The sequence below is a fragment of the Dermochelys coriacea genome, chromosome 3 (genome assembly GCF_009764565.3).
Source record: "Dermochelys coriacea isolate rDerCor1 chromosome 3, rDerCor1.pri.v4, whole genome shotgun sequence".
In the NCBI taxonomy this organism is placed as follows: Eukaryota; Metazoa; Chordata; order Testudines; family Dermochelyidae; genus Dermochelys; species Dermochelys coriacea.
Window position 1 is genome coordinate 141,531,372 of NC_050070.1, and position 13,147 is coordinate 141,544,518.

A 13,147-nucleotide genomic window follows, 5' to 3' on the forward strand; every position below is an offset into this window, starting at 1 on the left:
GGGGGATGGTTGGGCGGGGAGGAAGTAAACTAGAGGGTGTAACCCCGGGAGATAGTGTTGAGGACCCATTGGTCCGAGGTGAGCTGCGATCATTATGGGCGGAAAGCACACAACCGGTTGGAGAAGGGGAGCTTTATTGGGGGTGGATTCCTCATGAGGACTGGCGGGGTGCCCCCAAACATCCCATCAAAAGTGCCTTTTTCCCCGCTTGCTTGCCCTTGGAGGACCCAGGCTGGGGCACAGGCCGAGACTGCCTCTGAGGGCCTCTTATAGTTCCGCTGCTTCTTATGGGCGGCCTCATACTTCAAGAGGGTGGCCTGGACAGGAGTCTTCTGCAGCTTGGACTTAGGTTTTGCCAGAGCCCGGACATATAGGCCCAGAGTCTGGAGGGTCATGCGGGAGTCTTTCATGCCATGCAGCCTTGTATCTGTTTCTGCAGCAAACAGAGCTTTCCCGTCAAACGGGAGATCCTGTATGAAAGACTGTGCCTTGCTGGACAGCCCAGAGAGCAGGAGCCATGATGCCTGTCTCATGAACACCACAGAGGCCATGGATTGTGCGGCCATGTCCGCAGCATCCGAGGCTGCCTGCAGGAATGCTCTAGTGGCTGCTGCTCCTTTCTCCACTAGTGCCTTGAGCTCTTTCCTATTGTGCTCCTGGAGGGAGTCCGCAAACTTGGGCAGGGAGCCCCACAGATTGAATTCGTATTGGCCCAGGAGAGCCTGATGGTTTGCCACTCGTAACTGGAAGCTCTAAGACTAATATATTTTTCTTCCAAAAGAGTCTAGTCTCCGAGAGTATTTGTTCTTTGGGGTCAGGGCTGGCTGACCCTGCCATTCCCTGTGGTTGACCGACTCGACCACCAGGGAGTTGGGCTCCGGGCGGGTATACAAGTATTCATGCCCCTTAGTGGGTACTTGCATTCCGCCTTCTTAGAGATGGGGGCCAGTGAGGCCAGTATTTGCCAAAGGGCATTTGAAATCTTAGCCACCCCTTCATGGAGAGGCAAGGCCACCCTACCAAATGCCTACAGGGACAGCACATTAAACAGGAAGTCTGAGGGCTCCTCCATCTCCTCTGCCTGGAGGTGGAGGCTTGCTGCCACCCTCTTTAAGAGTTCTTGATGGACCCTGAAGTCCTCCTGCAGGGCGGAGGGGGGCAGGGCCACAATCACCTCCTCCAGGCGGGGCAAGGAGTCCGGTGTGGTGCACCAGAGGGTCCACCACCTGGTTGGACTCTATGCACAGTGCCAAGGACCTACGTTCCACCGAATTCTTTCTTGGGGGTCTGGAGAAGGAGATCGAAGGCACTTCTTAAACTGGCCACCGAGTGAGCTCCCAAAGGGGGCTGCGCCGGAGGCCACAGTGCCCACTAGTACCATTGGGCCGAACATGACGCTCAGTGCCACTGCACCTGTCGTGGCACTGGCGGGGATGGCTGTTCAGGTTGGCTGGCCTGGCCCATCGAAGGACGGCTATGAATGGAGGCCGGGCTGGCATAAGATCTCCTGATGTTTCTGGACCAGGAGGAGTGGGTGTGCCGGGATCTACATCAGCCACGGGACTGCGATCTCAATGTGGATTACTGGTACTGACTGTAACAGCTGCTCCGCGAACAGACCCGCAACAGCGAGACGCCGGCGATCAACGCCCAGAGCTGCGATGTCTTGGTGGAGACTTGGAGCGGGTGTCCAAGCGGGAATGGCGTCGACGACCGTGCCGTGACAGAGTGTGGTACCCCCTCCGAGACGAGGACTGTTGGTGATGGCTGCCACGGTCCCGTCGATATTCGCTCCTTGAGGACGAGCAGTGCCAAGAGTCCCGGCCGGACAGAACCCAGCCAGATAGTCTGGTCGGCATTGACGATGATCCACATAGACTCTGCCCCGAACGGTTGCTGGGCTGTGAACGGCATCGGGAATGTTCCCTCGACAGAGACCAGTACCGGGCCAGAGGCGACTGTGGAGATCCCAGTGGTGGTTTGCCTCTGAAGCATGGGACCAACATTGGCAGCAGTCCGGGCCCTGGCATGGACATAACGTCCCGGGCCACCTGGAGGGCTTAGGAGTGGATGGCATCAGGACATCCGGAGAGGCCTGTTCCGAAGGGGCCAGGCTACTCCACTCAACGTGAGTCGGAGGCCTGGGCCTGGTGGGGATCGAGGATTTCCTGATATGGGCCGACCCCCTGTCCCAGACTTCCCTCAGTGCTGCTGCGAAGAGGGAGTCTTCCTGGCCCTCTTGGCATGCCCTGTGAATGAAGAGAGGTGTCAACCGGTCGATGGCACCGGAGGGTTGCTACATATCGATGCCGCGGTGCCAGGTACTGGTTCGGAGGGACATGCCGGAGTCAGGGTCAGCACCGACTCCATCATGATGGCCCGGAGCCTAATGTCCCTTTCTGTTTTGGTCTGAGGCTTAAACGACTTGGAAATCTTGCACCTTTCGCTGATATGGGTTTCTCCCAACTAGCACAAAGAGTCTGCGTGCGCGTCACTTTTTGGCAAAGAACGCCTACAAGAGCCACACAACTTATACCCCAGAGCACGGGGCATATCCTGGCCCGGGCTCACTGGCTAACTAAACTAACTAAACAGCTAACTAACTACAGGTACTAACACTGAACGAATGAACAGTTCTGGGGACGATCTACAGCAAAGCTGGAGCAGAGTAGTTCTAATGCACCTTCACTGGTGGCAAGAAGAAACTGAGGGTGCGGGGAGCACATAGATCCCCTTATACCACGCCAAGCAGGTGCCACTTCAGGGGTTGCAGGGGGCAATCCCCCCATGGGTACTGCTAGGGGAAAAACTTCTGGCACCAGTGCACATGGGGAGCACGCACACCTATTGTGGAATACACATGAGCAATCACTCGAAGAACCACCACTGATAAATCCTCTCTGGGAATGGTTTACCAACCAGTTATGCATCCACCTTGTAGCTCCAGCTAGGTTGTATTTCCCTAGTTTGTTTATGAGCAAATCATGAGACAGTATCAAAAGCCTTACTAAAGTCAAGATAAAAAGAAATGGAGTACTTGTGGCACCTCAGAGACTAACAAATTTATTTGAGCATAAGCTTTCGTGAGCTACAGCTCACTTCATCGGATGGATTTGGTGGAAGTGAGCTGTAGCTCATGAAAGCTTATGCTCAAATAAATTTGTTAGTCTCTAAGGTGCCACAAGTACTCCTTTTCTTTTTGCGAATACAGATTAACATGGCTGCTACTCTGAATAAAGTCAAGATATACCACAGCTACTGCTTCCCCACAATCCACAAAGCTTGTTACCCTGTCAAAGAAAGCTATCGGGTTAGCTTGACACGATTTGTTCTTGACAAATCCATGTTGACTGTTACTTATCACCTTATTATCTTCTAGGTGTTTGCAAACAGATTGCTTAATTATTTGCTCCATTATCTTTCCAGGTACTGAAGTTAAACTGACTGGTCTGTAATTCCCTGGGTTGTCCTTATTTCCCTTTTTCTAGATTGGTACTATATTTGCCCTTTTCCAGTCCTCTGGAATCTCTCCCATCTTCCGTGACTTTTTGAAGATAATCCCTAATGGCTCAGATATCTCCTCAGTCAACTCCTTAAGTATTCTAGGATCTGGCTCTGGTGACTTGAAGACATCTAACTTGTCTAAGTAGTTTTTAATTTGTTCTTTCCATATTTTAGTCTTTGATCCTACCTCATTTTCACTAGCATTCACTATGTTAGACATCCAAATGCTACTAATCTTTTTGGTGATGACTGAAACAAAAAAGTTATTTAGTATTTCTGCCAGTTCCACTTTTCTGTTATTGTTCCCTCCCCGCCTCCATTGAGTAACAGGCCTACTCTGTCCTTGGTCTTCCTCTTGCTTCTAATGTATATGTAGAATGTTTGCTTGTTACCTTTTATGTCTCTAGCTAGGTTAATCTCATTTTGTTTCTTGGCCTTTCTAATTTTGTCCCTACATACTTGTGTTGTCTGTTTATATTCATCCTTTGTAATTTGACCTAGTTTCCACATTTTGTAGGACTCTTTTTTGAGTTTCAGATCATTGACGATCTCCTGGTTAAGCCAGGGTGGTCTTTTGCCATACTTCCTATCTTTCGTATGCAGTGGGATAGTTTGCTCTTGTGCCCTTAATAACGTCTCTTTGAAAAACTGCCAACTATCTTGAACTGTTTTCCCCCTTAGACTTGCTTCCCATATGATCTTACCTACCAACTTCCTGAGTTTGCTGAAGTCTGCCTTCCAGAACAGCCTCTCCCCTAGTAGCTTTCTCCATCTTCTGAAATAAAATATTGTCTCCAATACATTCCAAGAGAACAAGACAACCCAGGAGAAATATGTAAGGCAAAGACAACATAACCCCATTTGAACCAGCCTAATAATTTTGGAGTTAATACTTCATATTGTTTGCAAGGGTCCCTGTTTAGGCTTAAGGTTACTGCCTGCTCATTACTATGCCATAAACATATGTAATAATTCCAAAATGCTCAGAACTGGTATCACATTCCTGTATGAATACAAGATACTGCTGTGATGCATTTATCAGCATTATGAAATTTTCCAACACCTAAAGAACATAAGTAGTTACTTTTATCCAGACAGGGCAAATTATTTATATAAATACTATTTTTAATTCCTCCTTACCATTGTTACAGATTTACATTTTCTAAGGTTCAAGGCTTTCTAACCTTTGAAATATTTGGTATTAAATAGCATCTTTTAAAAAAACTTTTTTTCTGATAGAACAAATTTCATTTAATTATTTAGGGAAGATTACCTCAGTTACCAACTCTCTCTCCAATGAATAAGTGGAGGGTAATTTTGAGGGATTTAAGGCAGGAAAAAAGTTTTGAATACATACAAGAGACACATGGAACACCTGCTGGAAGAGATCAGCAAGAGAGAAAAATGTCATTATTCTGTTTAGTGATCAAGAAAATTTGATATACTGTAACATTAAAAACATGTTCTGGATCATATCAAGATCCTCAATAGAATTTTTGTTGTGTTCTGCACTCTGGTATCAGCTGGGGTGTTAAGAATATTACCCTGCTAGGAAGAATCTTGCCTTTTTGAAACTACTTGTTTGGAAAAGAGCATATTTTCAAGCTCTTCTCTGAAAAATTAAGCCAAATGAATTAAGAAATTAGGACAATATATTTAAGTATGACTTTCCTTTACATTTGTCAAAGTAGCCTTGCATCTCTATAGAAATACACTTTGCATCATACAACTGGTCATTCAGTCTATCACTCACTGGAATCCTGACATTTGCATCAATGCATTCATGAGGATTTAAGAACTGAATGTTACAAGCCAAGGCTACCATACAATGTTTAATCATATCTTTTCCCTGCACAATTAATGTGCTTACTTTTTCTATTTGTTCTTTTCCTGTCAAGGGAATTCACAAATATTGCTCTAAAAATTAAAGTAAAATTTGAGGAACAAAACTGCATTGAGTATTTGGATGCTGAAACATTGCTGGCTGATAAAAAGACTTTTGGAAAGTGAGTTTACTTGCCATTTCAACATCAAGCACTTCAGAGAGAGTGCAGAAAGAATACCATACAGTATTAATACTAAAGGAGTATAGGAAAGAGATATCTCAGGAAGTTGTGGGGAGTACTATTATAACTACAGGAGTCCAGATATTTTATGAAATACAAATTCTGAGTAGTAGAGGACCATGCAGTAAGTCCTGAATGGACACAAATCCCTAGTCATAAGAATGCAAATATACCAGTGTGGAGGAGGCAGGATACTACAGGCCTCTATGTCATAATAGTAACAGTGTGTGCAGTGTTGAGAGAGACTGTGATGTACTGAAAACTATGTTAAAATTACAAGATATCAGCTTAAATTCTCAGGGTATTTCCTGGTCCTAGCTTGTAGGCTAGAGGGCTCTGTAGAGAAGCATGTGATCTGGGTCTTTTAGAAGCAGTCAATTTGCAAAGAGCCAGCTTATAGCAAGGTGGGATGAATTTTGCTTCTCTGCCTTAGGAAGCAGCCTGCTTTGTCTCTGTTCTTGGTTCTTGTGTATTGAAGTTCTAGATTGTAAGAAATAAAGTAGTGTTTTCCATTACAACTCTGAAGAAAGAATATTTTATGTTTTTAGCTAACTTCTCTGTATGTCAGATCACAGAAGCCATAAAATTAAACTAAAACAGCAACAGATGACTTCAGTTACCCAAGTAGTAAAGGGGTACTGAACTGGAGGCTAAAGAAAGCTTCAATAATTTATGCAATTACTTGGGAGTAATTAGTTCTGGAGAGCACAAACACACAAAAGATTACTACTGACTACCTCTGAGTAGCACAGGAGATTTGTTCAAAAAATAACCCTGGTAGCTGAGCAAGTAACAGTGACAATTATACTGGGCTAAAGCTGAAGAACTGGAGGTTTGTAGACATAACTGGTTAGAAGACGAATTACAATAAGACTTCAAAGAAATCAATGATTTTGGAAGGGGAGGGAAGGAGAGGAGAGAAAAAAGGACAGACAGTTGCTTGGTGGACAAGAAGGAAAAAAAATTAAAGACATTGATTGTAAAGGAAAGTGAGATGGATCCTTGGGTCATGTTTCAAATGGTGAGATGGCATGAAAAGCACAAAACTAACATAGGAAAAAGAAGTAGAATGAGATGATTAGGAACAATAGGGAGAAAAGGAGGAAGCGAGAGCCACGTGAGACCTGAAAACAAAAGTACAATGGACGTCAATATCTGTCCCAATGAAAGCTGAAAACGTGTGTATGTATTTATATCCCTCATGGTGGATAGCCACATAGATGTATATTGTCAGATGACAGCTCTTGCCCGTACTGCAGGCATAAGTTAAGAACTAAAACTCATAGCTGGAGACCAGACCAGTTCACCTGTATTTACTTTTGCTGAAAATAGGTATTAGTCTTACAAGAGTGTATTTAGACTCTATGAAATGCTGGTAAGTTGCTGCATGCATTAATGTCACTTGTAATGTTTGTATTCCATGCTATAAGAAAATATGTAAGTTTTGCTTTATAACTTTGAAGATGTTTGCTCTGAATTTGAGAGCTCAGGCATGAGATTTTTCCCCGCCGGTCCATCCAGAAGGAATATGAAAATCAGATGGGCCATCAAGGAACATCGCATATAAAGGATAGGTTAACAGCCCTATCACTCTTTGGAAATGCTACAGGTAAGCATTTACGTGTGGACTTGGAAGCTGAATGAAGGAAATTAAAACAAAATCACAGGAAGATTCTCCATCTCTCTCTTCGCTGTTTGAACTCAGACAGGGCCAGAAACTTTAGACTGAGGCAGAGATCCCCAGGGGTTACTTCTGGGTCTGTCCTGAAAGACACTTAGAATTGATTGATCACTACAACTCTGTCACATTTAAGATTTAGATCAGGGGTCTCAAACTCAAATGACCACAAGGGCCACATGAGGACTAGTATATTGGCCCAAGGGCCGCATCTCTGACACTCCCGCCCCCCCGCTGCCCTGGCCCCACCCCCACTCCACCCCTTCCATGAGGCCCTGCCCCACACCTCTTCCCACCCCTTCCCTGCCCCCACTCCAACCCCTTCCCTGAAATCCCCACCCCAACTCCACCCCCTCCCTGCGCCCAGGGGGTGCAGCAGGGGGCTGGAGGGGTGTGGGTGCAGCTGGGGGTCCGGGTGCAGGACAGGTGTGGCAGGGGGCTCAGGGCAGTGGGTTTGGGTACAGGGTGCAGCAGGGGGTCAAGGTGTGGCAGGGGGCTCAAGGCAGGGGGTCAGACTGCAGGGAGCAGCAGGGGGTCAGGGTGTGGCAGGGGGCTCAAGGCAGGGGGTTGGGGTGCAGGGAGCAGCAGGGGGCTCAGGGCAGGGGGTCGGGGTGCAGCAGGGGTGTGGGGTTCAGCAGGGGGTTCAGGGTACAGCAGGGGGCTCAGGGCTGGGAATGTGGTACGGCGGCCAATGGGAGCTTCGGGGAAGGAAGCTGCACGGCCAGGGCAACACAAAGACGCCTGTGCCCCCCCCCAGGTCTTGGCCGCTTCCTGGAGTGGCATGGGGGCAGGGCAGGCAGGGAGCTGGGCCGGGCCGGGCCGGGCCAGAGCCATGCTAGGTAAATGCTGGGGGGGGGGAGGGGGGCTGCGGGGAGCTGGCGGGCCGCAGAAAATAACCCTGTGGGCCGCACGTTTGAGACTCCTGATTTAGATGGTAACTCTTTGTGAATATATGTTTGCTTGCTTTAACCTGTCAATAACAGGTCGTGAGCCACTTTTGACAGAGTGAGAGATATATATGAACGAGAAAGAGAGAAATCCTAATGGCTTGGACATAAATAAATAAAAGGGGCCTCTGTTTAAAGTTTTATATGAAGATATCTCTAATTGTGTCACTGGACTCTTGGGTTGAATCTTTGGCTGGAGCCAGATCTAATACTGAACTCAACCCAAACAGGCTCTTGTTCAAACTTAGTTTGATAAATTACAGAGCAGTAGACCTTCCAGTTCTAAATAACTACAGACAAAAGAACAATTTAACTTATCACTGGCTTTTCAGTGTAAAGAAAAACTAATACAAATCTAATTAATTTTTTGGGGACTGGTATAGAGGAAGTATATCAGAAAATGTCAGTGGTAGGAAAAATTCTGTTTCTATTCATTCAAAAACATCATCTCCTCAATCTGGGCTATTGGGACTAAAACAGTGCCCTAAGTCCCAGGTAAGACAGTTACATGACAACTGCTTGAGGTACACTTCCCAGATAAGAAGTTTAAGCAGACAATGACCCAACTAATAATAATTAACAAAATACAGATGTCTATGATGCTGCTTTACACATGGGCTATATCAAGGCGCTTTTTAAAAACATATTCAGCTGAAATAGAATTATTTTTTAACTGAAGAGGGAAATGTATTTCCAGCTTGCTTATAAAACATCCCAGAGAGCTGAAACAATCCATATAAACATCAACACTGCAGAAGCCTTATGTAAAAAAACAAATTATTTTCAGAAGTAACTAATGTAAACCGTAAAACATAGAATAAATAGGAGAGACCTTATCAAAATACCCACATATCACAGAATATAATCAGAAACACAAGAGATTTACACGTGTCAGGGGAAGATCAGGACTATATTACAGGGGTTCTCAAACTGTGGGTCGGGATCCCACAGTGGGTTGCGACCCTGTTTTAATGGGGTCGCCAGGGCCCAAGGGCTTCATCCTTGAGAGGTGCGGCTCAGGTTCTCTCTTTTCTTTGCAGAACCAATACTGAAACTTTCTTCTTATGATTGCCTGCCAGGCTTTCCTAATAATATAGTTGCAGGTTTCTCCATTTTCATTTATTTCAAAATGCATCTTTATTTCCTTTCTTATAACAGCTAAAGTTCCTGTTATTTAAGCAATAAGTTATTCATCCTCCAAGATCTCTGTCTAACTTTCAGTTAAATCACAGAGCACAGTAGAGACTGGAGCATGGTGAACCGAACTTCCCCATTATACTTACCTCCTTTGTAAACCACTGAGATCTCTGGATAATATTGATAATAATACACAATTCTTATATATTATTACAACAGTTTCTAACAGGGTAGATCTAAGAGCAGAGGAAATTATTATGTGATCAAGCCATCTGTTTAACTGGCGAGCATGAGAAAAACAGATAGTCTTTGGAGGGTAATCGAAGTTCCTTCCAAGTCTCAAGAATGCACAGCTCCTATAGCTTATTCTTTACATGTTAAGATCTATATGCTTCCTGTTTTTTTGCCCCCTCAAGACCACCTTTGACTCTTTAGATTTTCATTTTGTAAATTTCCAACTTGTCTAATTTGAGTTCTACATAATTTTCTCCCTTTTCTATTTATTTAAATTTTTTAACCATGTCTGTGACTGTTTTTGTATATTCACTTGAGATTGCTTTCATTTTAGTGACTCTTTCTGCTAGTTCTTCTACATAAGTTTTAAGATCTTTAATTGCTGCCGGAACTTCGCCTTTCATGTATTTTAGCTCAGAAACAATCTTCTTGATGTCAAATTTTGTGGAAGAGGCAAGCTTGGTTTTATTTTGTTTTTTTAATTTGGTTTACAGGCTGATTGCTCTGATTCAAATTCAGAGTTGGAGACAAAACTCCAAGCTCAATAATTCATAAAAGTTTGTGACCACTAATACAAAATAAGTATACCCTGTTCTTTATTTTCATTTATTCCATTTTGAAATGTTTTCTTTTCAATTTTTGTTAACTGCTTTAATACACAACTAAAGTAGCTTAGGTCTTTTGAGGACTCATAAGAAAGGAATTATCTGAATCATTTTATATTAACCAAAAATAGAACAACTATTCCATTAAATGCCTAAGTAAAATAGAAAGGATAAAGAAAGCCTTAAAAATAGTCTCCCATTTGATCCATCCATTTACCATATCAGTATATTTTTCCAAAAATCAAAGATTTAGTTTTTCATCTGTTTCTTTATATTTTTCTGTTTTTCATTAGCCAGAATTGTTGGCTAAATCTGTTTACTGGAATCTGAAAAAAGGCTTTAAACATGAAGAACTAAATTGACTATCATGCAATTTTTTGGAACAAACAAACAATATATTACCTGCATAGCATGCTGAATATGTTTCACTGTGGGTCTAAACTGGAGACCACTGTCCTACAGAGATTAACTCTCCTTAAATGGATTATTTAGGAAAGCAGAGAATTAGTAATAAAAAAAGTTCTGATTCAAAAGCGAGAAACCAAAGGTTTACATTAAGTTATTCTTATCTTCATATTGGAGTCCAAACCCTTATTATAAAACTAAAATTATCTTGATAACTGAGCTACAGTCTCCCTCAACAAGTGCCTAGAACCATATGATCGCTGTTTGAGTACCAGTGAGTTTATATGTATACAGGAGAGGTGAAAATATTCTTAATTCTATTCCATGGAGTATGACAGATGCTGAAATTTAGGGCAAGTTACTGAAATACTACCTTTACAATTTTGGAAAACATGAGGTAGTGGTACAATTTGTTCATCTGAATTTGTTCTTTGTCACAACATTAATTAGTATATGGAAAAACAGGAAGAGACATGGAGTTTTTAAAACAGATTGCTAGTTTCACAGGACTGTAGTAAATCCAAAGTTAGTAACATTGCTAAAAGACACAGCATTTCTAAAATGTTGCTCTCTAATTCAGACAGGCTGAGGGCAGATTGAAACAACAGTAGGATCTAACCATTTTTTAAACTGTGTTAAAGAATACCGAGTAGAAAATAAAGAATAGCAATACCATCAAGAACTATTTGGAATTTTTAGGCAATACACTGCAAGTCCTCTTACGCCTTTTTCCATATACAAATACTAAAGTCTACTTTGAGAACCTGTGTTTCATTATGATTATACTATACTGGTAATTTCAGTAAGTAGCATATATTTCCCATCAGATAAAACTGAAATGCAGTATGTAATAAGTGGTTTGTATTTTAATTTCTTACCTTGTCAATCATTTTACGTGCTTCCATTTCCTCAGAATTGGAATTTTCCAACTCAATAGTGTAAGTACCTTTGTCACTTTGGTCATCATCATTCTCCTTTTCAGTAGCAGCAGAAACAAGTTGGCTTTTTAATTTTTTGTCCGTCTCCTGGTTTTGGCTTGGTCTATGTCCAAGACTTCCCGAACTTCTTAACAATGCAGTTTGTAAGAAAGGTAATGCAACTGAGGGGTCTTCTGATTTTTGTTTTAATAGTTTTGCATGAACACCATGTACTACCCTGCTAGTCTGCAAAGGCAAAGAAACCCCTTTGATGTCTCCAGATGTACTTTTCACTTTCTCAGCTCTCACATGAGGTGTTGAAGAAGGAATTTCTGAGCAAAGAGCTCCCACATTCTGAGAAAAGGAATAAGATCGTCTCTTTCGAGGATGGTCTTCATCAAAAAACTCAATCATAAAGGCAGTCTGACTTATAGCAGCCTGCTCTTCATGCTTTTCTGTAGTATGGGCTTTCTGGTATGATTTTTTCTGTTCCATATGTTGATGCCTTATATGCTCATCAAGTGTTGCTCGCTTATTGTAATGCCTGCGTGCACCAGCATTTTCTGAATCACTCTGTGTCCCATCATCATGTTTATTCCCTTCAAACAAAACAAAAAGGAAACATATTACTACAAAGTAAAAATATCACATGGACAGAAGCCGGCAAATTAAAATGTACATGAAAATAATACTTGTTTTTCTGTTGGTAACCCAATGTCCTTCAGTAACAGGCTCTGCAGACTTCCTACAGCTATAACTAACACATTCAACTTGCTACCAGTCAAACAATGAAGTCTTTTACAAGCTGATCAGTGACACAGATGCATTTGAATTGCCTTTTTCTAATCTGTAAATACTTAATCAATGGTTTACAGAACCAGATAATATTATACCAGCTGTACCAGATCTTGGTCTCATTTCATCAACAAGTCACCTAGTCAAATTGCCTTCCTTTATGCAGTCAGCTAATTACAAACGACTCCTGCACTAGAATACAAAACTTGACCCAGAAAAAGCTCCAAGAAGGGTTAAGGGGATGCAGAATATAGTTACGTAATAATTCACTGTTATTGGGAAACACCTGTTGAGAACTACGGATTTGGAACATTATTTATAAATATTTTCAGACGAGCTTTCCATCTAGTTAATCACTGTAGTTTCCAGAAAAGGGTATCTAGTTAGCATCAGCACTAATCCTTTATCATTCTCTGATACAAGTGCAATGAATTTTCCGACCAGTCTCTCCTGCCATCATGTGCTAAAGAGCCAGCAGCATGTAAAATGGGGGTATTACTTATTCGCTTTTGTAAAGCACTTTGAGATCTATGGCTAAAGATCACTCTGTGCGAACTTATTATTATATAAAAGACATTTAAGTGAAAGCAACTACATAGCAACTGAAATTTTAAAAGCCAAACTTATTACAAAGCAGTCTTCCGTGAAATGAAACTATCCAAACACTGTAGAATATGTCGCTATTCTCTCTTTTTAAATCATCTGCATTTTCTTTTTTTAAGCCATAAGGTTTTTTTTAAGTAATTTCTTTTTGTGCAGATGTCAAACAATGCATGTTGTTAGTCAGCAAAATGTTGACTTTTCCTCTAGGTCTTCCAAAGTGTTTAGATTGTCATTTAAATTGGAAGCTCTGCTAGTT

The 13,147-nt window shown here is 42.5% G+C and overlaps 1 protein-coding gene across 13 annotated transcripts in view; it reads right to left on the reverse strand.

Annotated features, from left to right (window-relative positions):
* CEP170 (centrosomal protein 170) overlaps window positions 1-13,147 on the reverse strand; it is a 180,453-nt gene that overhangs the window by 81,865 nt on the left and 85,441 nt on the right. For all 13 annotated transcript variants that reach the window (XM_038396364.2, XM_043511456.1, XM_043511455.1 and 10 more), the window contains one exon: window positions 11,455-12,092. In XM_038396364.2, the coding sequence (XP_038252292.1) occupies window positions 11,455-12,092 (638 nt within the window). The remainder of the gene's footprint in view (window positions 1-11,454; window positions 12,093-13,147) is intronic.